Source organism: Cuculus canorus, chromosome 1 (assembly GCF_017976375.1).
Source record: "Cuculus canorus isolate bCucCan1 chromosome 1, bCucCan1.pri, whole genome shotgun sequence".
Taxonomy (NCBI): Eukaryota; Metazoa; Chordata; class Aves; order Cuculiformes; family Cuculidae; genus Cuculus; species Cuculus canorus.
The window spans coordinates 133,838,900-133,857,565 of NC_071401.1; the positions used below are offsets into that span (position 1 = coordinate 133,838,900).

The 18,666-nt window shown below is 36.2% G+C and overlaps 1 protein-coding gene across 18 annotated transcripts in view; it reads left to right on the forward strand.

Moving 5' to 3' along the window:
* Window positions 1-18,666, forward strand: part of SHISAL1 (shisa like 1) — a 71,863-nt gene that overhangs the window by 27,861 nt on the left and 25,336 nt on the right. For 6 of the 18 annotated variants that reach the window (XR_008450998.1, XM_054073039.1, XM_054073065.1 and 3 more), the window contains 4 exons: window positions 3,308-3,406; window positions 8,085-8,298; window positions 15,665-15,970; window positions 17,296-17,325. Coding sequence is in view for 12 of the 18 variants with exons in the window: in XM_054073039.1 (XP_053929014.1) it covers window positions 3,340-3,406; window positions 8,085-8,298; window positions 15,665-15,970; window positions 17,296-17,325 (617 nt within the window). In the remaining 6 variants the exon portion in view is untranslated. Of the gene's footprint in view, window positions 1-3,307; window positions 3,407-8,084; window positions 8,299-15,664; window positions 15,971-16,150; window positions 16,246-17,295; window positions 17,368-18,666 lie in introns of all 18 variants that reach the window. The other 12 variants (XM_054073055.1, XM_054073046.1, XM_054073077.1 and 9 more) reach the window with 5 other exon arrangements.

The window sequence follows — 18,666 nt, forward strand, 5'->3', positions numbered from 1 at the left end:
TAGTCTACTTTGTAGCTGCAGAGATACTTAGGATTGCTAGCGAAAGGGAAGAGATAATGTGAAGCTAGGAACCCTAAAGTACAACCATACAACCAAAGCTACCTTTCCTCTTTCCTTCAAATGCAATTCTCTATTTTTAAAGTGCCTTGTTGGTCTTGACTAATAATAATCATTTAAAAAAAATATTCACCCAGATCGCTGCTAATTACCATGTTTCTATCATCTTTATTCTGTGTCCTAGCATTAGGAAGTATTTTGTACAATCTAGGCAATTTCTTTTAGCATGCCACCTGTTCTCCTGCCCATTTCTTTCACCTAGCTGTTTAACCTCTAATAGCTCAGAGAGATCCTCATGATACATACTGCACTAAATATGACTGCTTCAGTCGGACAACACATGTATAAATAAACCTTCGGCATGGTCAAATAGTGAATGATTAGTTGTATCTCTGTCCTCCTAAAAATGGTCATATTTAGTTAAATGATCACTGAATCAGTAGTTGTAAAATTAGAGCATTTCCTTGCCATCACAAATATGTATACACGTGCACAGATTCTGTCACTCTCCTGGCCTTAGATGTGTGAGTCTTGTGTTCTAGTCTCTCCCTCTGATCTTCCTAGCTGGCACTTCACAAGCATCACAAGACTTGGATCAAAATGCCAGTTTCATTGTTGCCAGTTCTATTGGACATGATTTAATAGATCTTCCCCTCGCTGAAAAGCTTCTTAATGTCTACATACAGTACTGACTGAAAATTACCGATCAAGTTGTATTAACGCAGTTACTAACAAGACTGTACTTTCCAAAAAACCATGCATCTTATTTCCAGTTTGTGTTATTCTTCTGTAACTGATATGCTATTGGGTTTTTTTCATCATTCTCATTGCCTTGTCAAATTGCATGCTACTAAGTGTGATATTTTACAGGAAACTACCATATTGTTACTACCTTTAGGCTACCTTCATCAACAATAGCACTGAGAGAAATAAAATTTACTTTGCCATAGGGCTATGGTGACATGCATTAATTATAGTACTCTTCTTGATTATTTATTAATTGGATTCTATATTAACCATTCCATTAACTTTCTCTAGGTACACATCGCACCCACAAGCTTCTAGTTACCTGGTTTATCTCATTTACTTCTAAAAATGTCTTTAGGTTTCTTAGGTTTCTTTAGTTCTTGTGAAAGATGCCATAGTTTCTCCAACACACTGGAAAAAAGATATGCAATTCAAAAGATATTGCAAAAGGCAATTCTACAATAACTAGATACAAATTACACAGAACTGCAAATGCTAAATTATGAACCTTGGTATCAACTAATTAATGTCATCCTAAATTGTCCTTGACACGGAAATATTTAATAGTCTCAGCTATAACAAACACCTGTATTCCCAGATACCTAACAGAAATGCTTATTGATCTCTTTTTAATTAACTGTTACTAAGGTCAAGATTTCCCTCTAGTAATGAATTGCTATCAGAATTCCTGAGCTTTGGTTTACTCAGGGAAAAATCTTATTCTTTGTCCCTAACAATGTTGACAGTATCTTGTTGTTTGTATCTGTTCTTCTTGATTAAAATCCTACATTCTTAACCTTTGTGATATAGTAAGTATTACCCTTTTTTATGCAATTCTAATGTTAAGTGTGCTTAGTGTTTTAGTTAATATTATATTCCTTTTGAAAAAAAGGTGGCAGCTTTTTCAAATAGGATTGATGCTTAGAGAAATATTCTTCAATAGCATTCATAGTCTTTTGCACTCTTTTGTTCATGGTGTGACATTTTTAATTTTTTTCCCCTTGGAAGAACAGACTTACTTTAAAGCTACAAATCAATCATTTGGATATTAATCGTGCTTGCAGATAACAGTTTAAATTATCATGAGTTCATGATCAGGAGCTACCACTGATTTTCAGGTTTGTGATATTATTTATTTTTTTTTCCATTTTCCAATGTGAAATTTACAGAATCTGCGTGTGCCAGACATGGCGTTTTCTGTTATTTAGAGACAAAAGATTTCTCAACACTTTATAGATAGCACCATGCCTCCTCTCCTGTTCCCATATATATTACTCAGAATTTAGTTATTCATGATGATGTTGATTTTCACCCCCTCCCCTTTTATTATATGCAGACACAATTTTCTTGGGATTTTAATTTGATTCAGTAGATTCTAGTAGACACGTATTAGTAAACTACCTAGTATTTACATGATACAGCACTGATTTCATAAGTATCTGGCATCATGTTGCTCTTTAGCTGTCAAGGAACAGACTATTTTTTGACATAAATTGCCACCTTGCTATTTTTTTTCCCATATTTCTCCTTACACCTTAGAACAATTTAACCTAACAAGAATTAGGCTCACCTTACCAGCTTTCAGTGGCACTACCTAGGCTCTATATTTTATAGCCCATGCTTCCGGTGTTGTTGTACAAACCAATAAATTGCATCTTTATTATTCTCTAATGTCAATGTGAATTCAGGATTCTGAAGACCTTATACATCAAGCATTAGTCTGCATTAGCAGTGACAACAGGATAGGGTATCAAACATTCCTACTGATGCTGATGACACTACTTGCAATGGGACAATGCCTCTGCTGAAGCTGTAGAATGTGCAGCTGGTAATGTTGAATCAGAGTGGAAATAAGATGCATTTGGATTCACATGGTTGTGAGGCTGTTGTGCAAAAAATTGAGGTAGCCTCTTTATGGTGATTGCCAGCCAAACTGCATCACATCTCACCCTCATGTGTAGGAAAATAAGAAATAATAATTCCATTAAGTGTTCTTAATTAAAAGACATTTTTTGAAATGTTTCCAACCATTACGGTTGCTTGACCCACTTTCTGAACAACTGCATCTTCTAAAGGGGAAAAACAGATACACTTTCAAAGCAGACAGTTTATTTCTTTATCGTTCATATCCTTCTGGTCCTTTTAGGCACAATACGACGGCTCATTCTTGTGGCAGTAAAACAAGCACAGTTTTGCTGAATGTAGATTACAGAGGAGGTGTGAATAACTGATAAGGAATTTATATGACTCATCTCTGCTCTGGCTTAATGAAAAGTGTGTAAATAGCTGTATACAGTCATGGTGAAATGAGAAAGGAATTGTAATGAAATCATAGAAAGAAGAATTTATTTCACATCTAAGCCCAGAAAAAAGTATACTTCCCCCCACCCTTATTGTGTGAAGCCATCTCATTTTACCAAGCCTTTGTGGGGAGGTAAAATTTTGAACAATTAAAATAAGACGAAACAGACACTTAACCGTGATATTGCATCTTGTCAAACAGGTAATTCTCTAATGGACCAATGAAAGCCAACGATGACAAGTTGTGGTCAGCAGTCCTTGAACGTGCTGATGGTTCTGCTTTCATTACTCTTGTCAGCAGGTAACTTTTATACTTTGAATTCATATGTCACTGACGTGTGCATCATGGAAAAACTAGTTGCAATTTAGTACCGGCTTCCTAGAATACAACCAAGATTAAATAGATTTTTGATTGAGTAATATATAAGTAAAGCCTCTTTGCATTTAAGAACTGGAAGCTGGAATTTGAAGTGCAATTAAAAATTCAGTTTTAGAAGGAAAAGTTGGCAGGACACTGATGGTAAAGCTGAAAATTTAAAAGAAATAAAGCTACTGTTTTGATATGCAAGTTTTTTCAGCTCGTCCAAAAGGAAAAAGCAAGGTCTACACCACCATATAATCTAACCATTTTGGTAAATAACCATCTATTGAAAGCAATGGAAGTCAGGTTCTGCTTGTATATTTTTATATATGCACACAAGAGCATGTGAGCATGTGAGGGATTCATCTTGGAACTTCAGCTATTCTTGAGCTGAATACGTTAGATACAATGTAACTGGCCTTATACATAGTTAAAAGGAAAATGCACCACAACATGATGGTTTAAAAATTAACTAGCTAAATAAAAAATTTAATCAGCGTTACACAGATCTCTAACTGTGAACAGAGAAGGAAGTAAAAGTTTGATGTGCACTGGCTGTTTACTTTCTAAGGTAGAACAGATAAATCTTAGGATGAGCTTAAATCAGTCATTTGAAGCATGACAGACTATTATCTCAAAATTAGTAGAAACAGACATAGGAGCGTCTATATCACTACTTGCTCAATAATACTTTTCAAAAATAGTATGAGACTTTGCAGAAGCAACTCCACTTTAGAAACAGCTGCCATCTTTGCAACAGACAGTTTAGGAGCCTTTCAGGTACAATGCCTTTACCTGAAGTATTTCTGTAGAAATGAGGCTCTTCAGTTCTCAAGATTTAAGCAGATTTTTTTTTATAAATACTTATAAAAAAAATTAAACTTAATTTATTGGATCTCTGATTCTCAGAGAAGCAAAACCAGCAAGTAAAATTAAACAAATTACAATAAATTGATAAAGTCTTTCCACTGTGTACTAGGTCTGGCTGGGATGGGCTTAATTTTCTTCACAGCAGCCCATGTGGTCTTGTCTTTTAGATTGGTGACACAAACCAGTGTTGTTAACCAGAATTTTAGCTGTTGCTGAGTAGCCCTTACACAGGGTCAAGGCTGCCTGTGTTTCTCATTGTGCACCCCAGCTTGGGGGCTGGGGTGGGCAAGAGCTTGGCAGGTGACACAGCTGGCCCAGCTGACCCAACGTAGTCAAAGTGATATTCCATACCATGTAACAGCACACTCAGAAATAAAACTAGGTGGGAGTTTATCTAAAAACTGCCCAGGGACTGGCTGAACATCAGTCTGATGGTAGTGAGTGATTGCCTTAGCGTAACTTGTGGGTTTGCTTTTGTTGTTGGGAGTTTATTTCTTGCTTTGCCTTTCTTATTCTCTTGCCCGTCCCACTGGGAGGGGGAGTGAGCAAGCAGCTGTGTGGTGTTTATCTGCCTATGAGGGACAACCCAGCACACACACTGACTACTGTAATTCAGTCATCATGTTATACTCTTATCTGTTCATTTCTTTTAATCACTGACACACATTTTACTATTTAAGGATTTGCTTAGGACTACATTTTATTACAGACATCACTCTTCCTCTGACCTCATGTTATCTTTAGTCTCAATTCTGTAGTCATCCTTCCCCCACTTTCAATCCCCAAATAAGTTTGGAGTTTGTTTTCCTTTTAAAAAAGACCCATCTAGGGGTCAGGGAACACTTTCATTTGAGCTGTTAATTAAGCCACTTTGCAGTGATGAGCAAGCTGAACTTCTCAGGATCCTATAGCCTTCTCACAACGCAGTATCTCCCTCAGAGCACTGAATAATTTCAGAAGCATGGAAGTATTCAATTGCTTATGAAACATAAAGAACTAGTTTTAATTCTTACAACAGATGTATATACAGGTAGATGTATATACAAGTATTTGTGACAGAATTTGAATGTGCAGATTTGTTGCAAGTGTGACAGAGTGTTTTGAAACTATAAGTTTAAGGAGATAAAATTTCTTTACAGGGTATAGCATCCTCAGATTTGAAGCATATGTTTTTCCCAGGCATCGAAGAACAGAGATGTAATTTGTTTTCTCAATATTTATGTTCCTTTGGAAATAGCATTCTTCTAGCCCTTTCAGTTCCTGTCTGAATTAATCTACAAAGCAATTCCCTCTTTTGCTAAAGCAATGATAAGTATGTATGTGTGCATGCCAGTGCATGTATCTCTGTGTGCGTGTGTATACATATATATAGAACTTTAAGACTAGTTTTCCTTCACTCAGAGAGCGGTACAAGTTACCTTGTTTTCTCTTCAGTTTATTGCTCTGTTTTTTGTTCTCAACTTCCTCTACACACACAAATAAAGAAGTAATCTCCACAGCCACAATACTTAAAATGTGCTATACCTACAGAAAGAAAGTGGGAGAGTCTTGAAATGAATACATTTTATAAAATTGAGAAACAAAAGAATAGGCTGTTTTAAGCAACATAGAAGAAATGAGGATTAGATGGATAAGGTGTACAGATGCAGTTGTAGATCAACAGGGACAATGTGCAGAGAGATACAATACAGTTAAGATAAATCCATGCAAGTCATCATCTGTAACCTGTTGTACTGACAAACCAATACAAAAATCAAACACCGAATTACAAAATTTAATTTTGTCAGTCTAAAGTAAATATCCTTTATTAACTGGTGTGACCTTATGTAGTGCATCTACCCACAGCATAACTGTGCCTCCGTTCTCAGATCAAGGTAAAAACATTTCACTGCCAAGGGTATCGAGACTCTTGACATCTACATGTCATTTTCCTCAGAGTGTAAAGCCTTCAGGGGATCTGTACAGTATACGTAATCTTAAATGATCGTAGAAACACAGAATATTTGGGGTCGAAAGGGACCTGTATAGATCATTTAATTCAACCCCCCTGCAGGAGCAGGGACATCTTTAACTACATCAGATTGCTCAGAGCCCCATCCAACATGGTCTTGAATGTTTCTAGTTATGGGGCTTCCACTACTTTCCTGGGCAACCTGTTCCAGTATTTCAGTGCCCTCATTTCAAAAAATTTCTTCCTTATATCCAGTCTAAATCTACCTTCCCTTAGTTTAAAAACATTACTTCTTGTCCTGTCACAAGAGGCTGTGCTAAAAAGTTTGTGCCCATCTTTCCTATAGGCCCTGTTTAAGTACTGGAAGGCCATTATAAGGTCTCCCCGCAGCCTTCTGTTCTCCAAGCTGAACAACCTCAACGCTTTCAGCCTGTCCTTGTAGGTGAGGTACTCCAGCCCTCGGATCATTTTTGTGGCCCTCCTCTGGACACTTTCCAACAACTCCATGTCCTTCCTGTGCTGAGGACTCCAGAGCTGCACACAGTACTCAGCTGAGGTCACACCAGAGCCAAGTAGAGTGGCAGAATCGCCTCCCTTGACCTGCTGGCCACACTTCTTTTGACGCAGCCCAGGATATGGTTGGCCTTCTGGGCTGTGAGCGCATACTGTTGGCTCATGTCCAGCTTTTAATCTTTCAGTACCCTCATGTCCTTCTCTGCAGGTCAATCACATCATCCCCTAAATGGTGCTGTATAAGATAGTTAAAAATTTGGCAGTACATGGAGCCAAAAATTTGCTGTAGGATTTTCTGTTATCAGACTTTTCACATGAACCAAGAAGGCAGGTGTGTTTATTTATGACCATACTGAAAGAGATCTATACCCTGACCCTTTGCACAGCTCAGGGAAACTAAGGTTATTGCACAATTTCCAGTTCAGAGATGTTTGTAAACAGCAGGCTTAGAGCATGGTCAGAGAGCTAACATCTGCCTGAGGTCTTATCATACAAATGTAACCACAGTGTGCCTCTCACTACACAACAGTCAACCTCAAGTCTGCTTTCAAAGAATGTATATGGAGAGTATTTATTTTTATTTTTTCTTTTTCCCCTCAGGAAAAGTGACAGTGAATTGTGTGACATAGTCCTATAAAAATGCTCTCAGAGATGTAATAAACACTTTATATGAGAATTTAATAAGGGGCAAATGTAAGAACTCCCAGGAATAGCTGTATTTCTCTTACTTCTTTCTATATGCAAATTCAGAGTTGTTCAGATCAGTACTGTTTAATATTAAATTACTCTTTCTGGCAGAATATTCCTTATCAAAGAATAAGAACACTAGAGAAGATATTTTCTGTCAGAAACAGTGACTGCAAATCAAGTGCCATCAAACTTTTATTGCAGTTTTTACAAAGCCTTTTTGTTTTTATGAAGTCATCCCTGGAGAATCAAATGTGAACATTGTTGGGTGTTTATGGATATCTATATATTTAGAACACCAGTATGAAAATGTTTCTCTAAATGTTTTGGGGCTTCTTGGCATGGAGGGCATTTCTCCTCTTCCGTTTAAAGAAATAATCTTAATCAGAAACACAGTAACAATAAAAGTCAAAATACAAGAGGCTAAATAATGTAGTCTTTGAGTACTAAATGTTATGATGTTGGAAGTTCTGAAATATTCATGTTTTTCAGAAATCAAGCAACAATTGTTTAAGCCTAACCAATAAAAATTTATAAGTCATAATGTACAGATAACACAAGTGACTCACAAAGTCAATATTGTTATTTGTTTTGCAGTGTTGTCCGCACATTTTCGGGTCTGTGAACCATATACGGACTACAAAGGTCGCTACCACTTTGGTTTTCACTGTCCTCGTCTTTCTGACAATAAATCTTACATCTTTTGCTGTCACCATAACAACACAGTATTTAAATACTGCTGCAATGAGACAGAATTTCAGACTGTTATGCAGATGAACTTAACAGGGAATGCAGATGGATATATGCATAAGTAAGTAAATGAGTTTTAAAGTACTCTTCACCAAATTGTTCCTGGTCTAATACCATAGTCTGAGGTGTACTTAATGATGGAATCAATTAGAATAATTGCACATACAAAGAAACATTACTGAAAGGTTTTTGCTGTTACATAACTACTCAAAGAAAGGATATTTTAGCTTTGCTTTCTTTGCTTTGACTTGGGCTACGAACATTGCTAGGAGAGCTCTGTGTGTAAAAGATAGATATAAATGCAACAAATATAAAGTTAGGTATGAAAGTTGCAAAAGTCTGTTCCCTAGCCCTAATCTGGTCCAAACTATGTTTAAATGCCTATCCTAAAATCAAACTTCAAAGCTGTCCATAGAGAAGAGAGGGAGTGAGTTCATATTTTCTATATCAACCCAAAGGCATTATTTTGAATCTCTGATATTTTGAATATAAATATCTTGTAATCGCTGACCTTGGGGAACAGAATGTATTTGCTTATATGTCAAAATTCTGTGGGCTCTTTCCCCTCTGATACTTCCGTGTACTGCTGGGGCCTGTCCTGTATGGTAAATGTCAGTAGCTTTTTTTCTGAACAACCAGTAAGTAGCAAGTAGATCTTTGTTACCAATTACCTATTTATGATGACAAAATCTTCACTTGTGGTCTGTCTCCTATTTAATATTTGATAATACTAATCTCTTGTCGTTTCACATGGTGCAGATGGCAACTTCCAGCTAGTGTAAACCCCCAAGGTTGAATTCCAATCAATATGCTTTTCTCTGCCATTTTTTTCTGGTATCTAGCCCCTCCAAGGCAGGGAAGGGACAGATTAAAGGCAACAGGAATTCCAGTCTATTGATTGTTGTTTACAATGGGGATTTTAGAGCTTTCTTCTGCAGATCAAGAGGCAGTCGATGTGTTGTCATTCATTCCTGTGGAAGCAGATGCAAGGCTGCTAGGTGATTATGGTGCTGAAATACTGATATTGGCTCTTTTAACTCACTGTGTGCAGCTGTGTCCAGCAGCAGGCAGCTCACAGTCAGCAAACTGTTGTCTTCCTTAACAACCACCCCTCATACAGCTCTGCCTAGAGAAGTTTTAGTCTTGCATAGATGTAGAAGGTGCATGTTCTAACTTTACAGCTCTTAAAGTAACAGTCACATAGTATAGAGAATTCTGTCTACTGTGTAGTGTGAAAGAAAGATAATAGACTCTACCTATATAAGATACCTTTAAATCAATGTAGATCTATATGTTCTTATTATTGCATGTGCAGCCATGTCCTTGAGATGAAATTTACTTGCCTTAGTCCTCACAGGACTGTGGTTTCAAAAGGGTTATATGCATAGTTGCAAACAGATCCTGAAACTGCTTCACACTTAGAGTGATAAAAAGAGTCTCAAAAATGGACTAGTGTGGCTATTGCTCCTGCATTTTTCCAGTTCTTTGTCTTGTGCACAGCAAATTTGCTTTATTTTTTCCCTTACTGTTCTGTAAATCCAGCACCAAGTATGCCTAACAGGCAGCTTCATCTCAGAATTTGGGATATTACTGGGAAATTGTAGTTCAGCCAAGTAGAAAGCCAGTGCTTTCAGGCCTTTTCCAGTACCTCAGCAGCTACTTTGCGTAGCCATGGCAAGAGCTTACTAAGGTAAGGTCCTTCTGTTCTTCCCTTCACCAGCAACTTGAAAAGGGGTAGGGCAATCAGCCACTTCCCAAAGCAGACATGCAAAATATGCCCTGGAGTGCTGAACATTTCTCTGTCTCCTGCATTCTCTGTTTGAATGCCCACTTATATCTGTACATGTACACACACAGGCACGTTCCCCATCAGAAATAAATAAAGGACTGCTAATATTATAGGGCTGTTGTGTGTGAGGAGTTCTTCAATGGGAAAAGGTAATTTGGCATTCTGTGTATTTGTTTTAAGGAAAGTAATTAGAGCATACTGTAAATATTATTTTAGTTTTCATTTACCAATCTATTTTGGTAGATAGTCACCTCATTCAGCTGTAATGAAGAGCTACCTCTGTAGTTTTTAGAAGTACTTTATATGTCTTCAGTCTAGAATTCCCTGTGGACATTAGCTAGTCTTTTGCAAAGGTATGTGAAATCATGCTAAATAGAATAAAAAACTTCTGGAGAGGTAGCTTAGAGAAGTGCAAGAGTGGACCAGTATTGCCTTTATGTAGCTTCCTTGAAGCACTGCTTCTGATAAATAAGTCAGGGCCAGGAAAATGGAGGGACGCTAACTTTCTACCTAAAATTCCACCAACGAAGTGAGTCAGAGGGAGAGAGAAATCCTCACCCTGAGCTCCCTGAGACTAGTAGAAAACTTCCTGAAAATTTCAGTATGCTGGGGGGGGGCAAAAGAAGAAAAGTGTAGATACCTACATTAAAAATGTTGTAAAAAGCATTGTAATTAATACACTGAATTTATTTAACATATACAATAACTTAACTATTTGGATTCTGATAAATCCAGGGTTCACTTTACAGTAACAGTCATCTCTTTGTTTAGATCTGATTTCACATACCACTGAAAAAATTTCTGATGAAACCTATTGTGCTGTGGCTGGGGAGAATGATTAGGATGTCAGAATAGCAATGAACAGGAAAAAAGGTTTATCGTTCTCAAGGAAGAGTGATTCAATATTTTTATCTGTTTTATTTCAATATTGTTGTTTGGTTTATTTTCCCCCTTAGCTATTCTTGTGATCATCAAACAAATTGCTTGTTTTATAATACAGTTGAGGGAAAAAATTAATGAAATGACTTGTAACTTATTTGTCATAGCACAGCTGAAAAAATACATTTGTCTCTTATAGTCACACAGTATAACTATAGTGAAGTTTACTTATATTTTTTCAATTACTATAACTAAAGATTCCTGTGTTTTGATAAGTGTATAATACTAGGCTATTATACCTGTGCAGTCATGCAGATTAATTTCTAATATTTTGACTGTGAACAATTAATTTAATATTAAAAATAGAAATATTTAATATTAAATATAGAAATAGCAATGATGTCTATCAGGCAGAAGTTCTGCCATCCGAAGTATTTTTCCATAAAACGTTGTTGTTTTATAAAATAAGTTAAGTGTTATTAAAATAGTATTCACTTGAATCTAGTATTCATGCTTTCTCAGATTTTCTGTTATGCATGTTTTGATGGATTATCAGCAGTATTACAACAATAGGGGTCTTTAATCTGATACTGGAACAGTGTTACAGCAGTCTGTAGTGCATACATGTTTTTCCTTATCTTTTATTGCAGTGTTTCAGGGTTGAGTGGCTTTTGCACACCACACTACAACATTGCACCAAAAGCAATGTGAGGATAGAACAGCCCTATCTTTCTCCATTTACAACATGTCCCTTGCAGAGCTAGCATTTGCTTAAATATCTCCTAGAAAGTCATCTTTACAAGTAAGAAAGAAAAATAATACTTGTCAATTTCACTGCCACCTGTTGCAAAAAGAAGTGATATAGTTGGGAAGACCTCTGTAACAGTTCTATACTGCAGTAACAGATTCTATAGGAAAACACAAGACTTGGCAAAGGCCTTGAAATAATGGTAAAACTAAAATTGGGCGAAACCCACATTTAAAGTGTACATGCAAAAACTGCACAGATTTCCTCAGTGTTAGAAATATCAAGGCATTTGTTATGATGTAACCTTGCATTTCCTTGGGGCAACACTTAAAACATATTAGAACTGCAAGGAAAAGCCCCATTTAAGCAGAACAGGGAAAGTAAGTTTCCATGGCTATCTACCCTCATTTAAAATCTACAGTAGTAGGATTCTGCTCACAATTGTTCTGGTTTGTTGGGATTTTTTAAGCCTCAATTCCCAAATTAATTATTTTCTGTTGCTGTACATAAAAAAACAACAAACTCTTCTAAAAATATATATATAGCCCAGTCCTAACCTGCTTGTCATCTGTCTCAAAAAGTTAATGAATTAGATGGAAGGAATCACATGGGTAGGAATAATAGTAAAAGAACCTGTATTTTCATTTACACGAAGGATTGTAAGAGAAATCTAAGCAGGATTCTGTAGATGGAATAGGAGGAGATAGATGGTAAAAGCATTTCTTGTTCTCAGAGAGCCCATTTCAAGACTCCCTAAAGTCAGAGCAAACCTTTCCGTTTACACAAGTGGGCTCTGTATCAAGGCTATACCATATATACATTGTATTTCTATAAAAGACCAAGTGTCTTAAAATGAGACACTAAGCTTTTCTGATAGTTCCATGAATTTTCCTGTTTAATGGAGAAAAAAAACTTGTAGCTTCTAGTGCAAATTTAGCTTTTGTACTTGGGTGCCAGCAGCAACAGAGAACTGGGCAACATAGCTTTAGAAGTAACTTTCAGTGTTGTGTTGCTAAACTTTGCATTGAACCTAAACAGAAAACTCCAGAATGACTGATAGGGAGGGGCAGGAGCACTAGCAGAGCAGGGCAAGCTTTCCATCTGGAGAAGGGGAGAAAGGAGATATAACCACTCCAAAACAACTATTATACTTGATTATCCTTGTGGAGGAAGAAACCCCTATAATTTATATTTTGGTAAATTTGGAATCTGTCCATGCTTCATTTTAAGTTGAAATGAAACTTCTGCGCAGAAGTACAAGAAAATCAGATAGCAAGATGAAACTTTTACCATTAAATCATTCCATGCAATGAAATGGGAGCATTTAAAAAAACTTAGTTTTTTCATTCCCAGATCTTTTCTGTCTCTCTGGCCTAACTGTTATTCAGTGAAGAAAAATTGTTTATTTTTTAATTAAGACATCTTCTTAATGAGAGGTCTTAATTTTTACCATAATTAGTACCCATCAGCAAAATAATTATTTTCTACAGCCTTAAGAGTTTGAGAAACACAAAACATCAAACTGTGGAATTTCCCTCTGTGTACAAAACATACTTCTTATTAATTTTGCTTGTGATTTTTCACAAGACCCTTTTAATAGAGCTGTTGTCCCACTGTTAATTAAAAGAAAATAGTCTTTTAGTTTTGAACTTGTAAGAAACAGATGTTATTTAGAAGAAGCAGATGGATAAATCACATATGGCATGATTAATAAATTATTGCTTTAAATTGGCACACTCAAAATAGCTCTAGTTTTCACTAACAAAAATCTTAATGGGTGAAACTAAATACTTAATATAGGAACAAGTTCATTTGAGTTAACTCAAAATGAGAAATGTTCCTGCCTCTCACACTGTTGCCAAAACAAAAATAACATGTTTTCTAGTGTTTCCATTCTTACTGTGGATCAAATACAGCTCACCTATTTGTAAAAGGGATCCTATTAGTGATGAAGAAGAACAGGATTTGTTTGTCTCAATGGATTTCTTCATGACTTCTCTAGCTTTCCCTTCCCTTTCGTTTTTATTAGCAGAAAATATCGATTTACCCCAATAGGAATAAATTCACTGAAAGTCAACAGTAGCCCTGCTGAGAAGCATGGATTAACCAGATCCTGTTACACTTTCAAGTGACTTCACTGCAAAGATCTTAATGCATTACAAAGGTCTACACCCTGTTCTGTGAAGTTAGGCATGACTGTGTAAGTCCTTAGTAGAGACAAAGACTGTTAAGGATTTTCAGAAGCACTGTAGCTTGTCTACTTCCAATCCATGTGGAAATGTACTGAAAATTTTTATAAATCCTCGGCTTGCATAATCCAAAAGTTGCAAGGGAAGGTATTCATTAACAGCTCTGACCTTCCTCTTGCTACTTAGTTGTTTGCTATGGAACCTCATTAAATCTAAGTTCATGATCTCTGTGTACTGGAAAAATAATTCCCTGGAAAGGAAAATCAGTCTTCTTAGGTGCTGACAGGCAGCAACAAAGAAAATGAAATTCTGATTTCTTACCTGATCCCTTGTTTCAAATCCTGAATTTTTTTTCAAATATATAATGAAGGGTCATACAAAAGTTTAAATGGAAGTGAAAGTTCAAAGCAGAGATTTGAAATGTTTTAGATCGGAAAGAGGTTTGAAACATGTATTTAAAATGTCGGAATACCTGTCTGGCTTGCATCTATAATATGTCTTCTCAGCCTTTTTCCTCCTCACAGTATTTCCATTTTGATCAGTGTTCTCATAAAACACAGTTCTCTCAAAGTTTCTTCAAATGTCTGTGAAAGAGCGCAGTTGACTGTGTGCTCAATTTTATTCATGTACATTCAGGTTCATGTAGATGTGGGTTGTGCACTTATTACTTTGATGTAATTTTTTTTCCAAGACTGTCTTCCTAATGATGTTTTTTACTAGTATCCCTTGTTTTCTCTTGTTTTCAGTTTCTGATGTACATACTTCCACATTAGCTCATAGATCTGGATTAACTGCCTCATTCTTACAAGTTTCTTTCCTCCTCTGTTCCGACCTCATCCTCCCCTCTCACAGTTTCCAATCCAAACTGCATTGACACCTGACAGTCATTTTTCTTTTAATAATACAGCATATCCAGCAGAGCTTTAGCACTTCTTCCCCTTTTTGATCTCCAAATCCTTGACCCTTTATAACTTTTCCTCCTTTTTGCCCCTCCCTTTCTTTAGGCATCTGTCATAGCTTTACAGTTCTGAACGCCATGTCACCAACTGATAATTTTCATGGCCTTTACCTATATATATACATTATAACTACACCAACATGTACATATAAATGTAGTACATATTTCCCTTCCAGTGGAATGCATTGTATGACGTGATCTTGTCAATGTTCTTCCGTCCTACATTTATTACCAGCAAACTAAAGATCTAAAGGATCTAAAGCAGTTGCTCTTGAAAGCCTATACTTCTACTATCCAGCAATAATTAATATTAAATTCAGAACAAATGCAAGCACATTAAACAGCCTTTAAGATATGTGGTTTGTAATGCATGTCAACAGTGAAAATTTTCAATAATATAGATGGTACTCAGTCTTAATTATTACTGCATATTTTCATGTGGTTAACCTTCACTCTCCTAACTGCCCTGTCACTTTCAGCAGGGTTACTCTCTATGAGTGAGAATTTGCAGAATTAGACATATGACCTATCAACCGTGTATCAGTGGTATCACAGAAAGCATTGAAGCTAATGGTACACCAAATTTATATGCTGATATAAATACACAGATGAGAGGGAGAAATAAATATGTTTGTAAGACAGGGGGCCTTATTTTTTAAAAACCTCCCATGTCATGCATATAGCAGTATTTATATTCAAATAATAAATATTTCTTAGGGACACATGCTTTAAAACAGAATTTCTATTTCATCCATCTATATATTATATTTACATAATTAATGAAACAAACAACCTTAAACTAACATGATGACCATTGCTGATATATCATATAACTTTTTTGGTTTCCCTTTTATTTTTTCACAGCAACTACAGTGCACTGTTAGGAGTGTGGATCTATGGCTTTTTTGTGGTAATCTTGCTGGTACTGGACCTTTTATATTACTCTTCAATGAACTATGATATTTGCAAATTTTACCTGGCACGGTGGGGAATCCAGGGAAAGTGGATGACACAGGGACAGAGCCGATGGATTAACCCTGATCAGGATCCAAGCCAAGTACAGACACAGCCTCAAACTCAGCCACAGCCTCAAACATCACAGACAGTACATACTTTAAAAGGAGATGCTTTAAGGCCACCCCTGATGTCTTTTCAGAGTACATCTGCCTGGTGAGTAAGTTAAACCCTATTGTGATATATTTTTTGACCCTGTTATTTTGTAGTGTGAACTATCACCTGTATTTGAAAGTGTTTTTTGTTTTACACTAACGATTATAAAATCAATTTTAATCTCATGTCAAAGACTAATTGCTATGTGTATCTATGTGTCTGTTGGTCTGGTTTTAAAAGATTGTATAAGTAGCAGCACTGAAGTAGCTTCAATGTGAGATTTCACAAATCCACACTACTTGTGACGCGAGACACAGAAACAACATAAAAACCAGGTTAGTATATTTATATGCACAGCCAAAAAAGCATAGGTTGATTTCATTTGACAGGGTGACACATGTAGGCTACTGTAAAGTTAAATGCTACCAAAAAAAAATGCCCTCCAAAAAATAACCCTGACCAAATGACATTGAATGATTTTGGACTGTTTTTACCAAAGAAAACAGAAGCAAAGGAAGAGAGATGAATTAAATAATGCTTTGAATAAAGTGCCAAGTCAGGTAGGGATTTTTTTTCTTAACATAAATACAGCATAAAGATTTGAAAGCAGGCAGAGAGTATACAGAGCCACTAGCGTATTTAAAAGTGTTCCGGAAAGTTGAGTGCTGAGGTTTGGCAAAATGGAGTGATCTAAGAATGAGGAGGGTGAAAAAGATGACTACAGTTCCTGAACCTATAGGGCATGTGAAACCACAATTTTTATCTTGGTCTGAAACCTTTGGGTAGCACTATATTGCAGATGGGATGATGATAGCAATAGTCCTGTTATTTCATAACTTGCTTTTTAATTTTAAGTGTAAATCTAAAGGAAATAGAGTTGAAGATTTTTTTTGTAATAGAAAAAGTAATGATAGTCTGACCAAAGAGAAGAAGCAATGAAAAAGGAAGTAATTTGGCATAGTAGTCGGTATTGGGTGTGTCCAGTGCAGATCTGCTTAGGGACCATTCTGGCCAGCCTTGTCCAGACCAAAGAGTCTAAGTTCGTGCTTAGTTATTCTTCCTCTTCTTTCCTTTTTAATTCTTCTAATTCCGTCAGGGTTTTTGCACATCGATTTTCCCAGTCTTCAGTCAGAATTGCCAGACAGATCAAGATCAACATTTGTAGTACAGTAATTGTATTTTTGCTTAATACATGTGTGTATATATAAAAATGCCATGACTACCTGAATATATATTTATCAAAAAGATATTAACCTTGTTATACCACTTGTTAGTTCCACCATACTATTACAAACTAAAGGAAACTGTTTAATAATACTTGAAGGATTCTTGGTCATTTTCCATTACTAACTTCTGTTGTTGTGTTTCTTTGCTTTTTCTTAAAGCATTAAGCGGAGAATGTATGTTAGGATCAGGTGAGCAAATCCCATATGCTCCTTTTCCTGTGTCTGCAGGAGGTGAGCATTGCTAAGTCCCTCCAGTAACCCTCGCACCTTCCCCAGTGAACTGCTTGTCTGTGCTCCCTTCACTTCCCATAAAATTGTTTCTTCTTTTTTTTCCTAATTCTTTAATTGCTGAATAGAAGAAATAAGTAGATGTTTCCTTAGCAAACCATATTTATCCCTTGTATTGTACCACATAGGACACTACAAGAGATGCTGTATTTTCAAACTTATAACCTGCAACTTTTAAAACCCACAGCCCCTTAACTAAGTGCATAGATGACTCAGTCTGAGTTGCATAAATGAAAAATACTGAGAAAAAGGTAGTAGGCACTGGTGATCACAGGTAAGGCCTTCAGCATGTGAAAGAGGTTTTTGAGTAAACAGCTCCCTCAGAAAATGAAAGACTTGTGTACTATAGCAATTGCAAAGACAGTGGGGAGTAAGAAGAGTTTGACTGGCTACTTATTTCCCTGACAGATATTCTGCAGGTTATGCATTTGAAAATATGGTTATTTTGCCATGTAGAAATTAAGTTTAGTTTCGGAGTCTGGTCCTACCGCAGTCTATATTTCATGAAAGACCTCAGTACTTTTGTCTTAAAATGTGATCATACTGTTAGCAAAGCAGTGCAATGGAATTACTGGATTTATAATTTCCATCACTGATTTTAAAATTGCCTAATCTGTAAATATCTTTTTGTATTTTATACCTGAATTTCTGAATGATAAATTTCTGATGATTCAGACTCTTAGATGCTTTGGTAACATAAGGTTTCCAGTCTGTCAACTTTTCAGTTTGTGTTAGTGTTTCTAATTTGTCCTAAACTTATCCCAGCTTTTCACTTCATAGAGAAAATAAGCATTTTCTCTATCACCTCACAAGGTGTATAAATGTGTATACATATTAATAGTGTCATATCATAAGAACAGTTCTTGTGTACAGATGAGCTTTCTGAAAAGACAAAATATATTTTTTTAATCCTGTGAGATATGCATATATCTCGGAGCATAAGAATTTAAATACTGTTAAATATATTTTCCAAAACAGCTTGCAAGTTTTCATGGTGACAGATGCTAAAGTTGTTAGCTCCCTGTACTATATTTATCCTAATATAGTTAAAAAATATGCCCATTCTGGAAGATTCTACATCATGATACTAGGACGGTGATTCTTGTACATCAAGAATCTCAGCAACACTGAAGATTTTAGGTATCCTTATTGCGGAGAACCAACAGTGTAAGAAACTATCCCAAGAAATATAGCAGGATTAATCTGTAGTTTGTAGAGCTAGAGTTTGGGATTTTCCTCGAT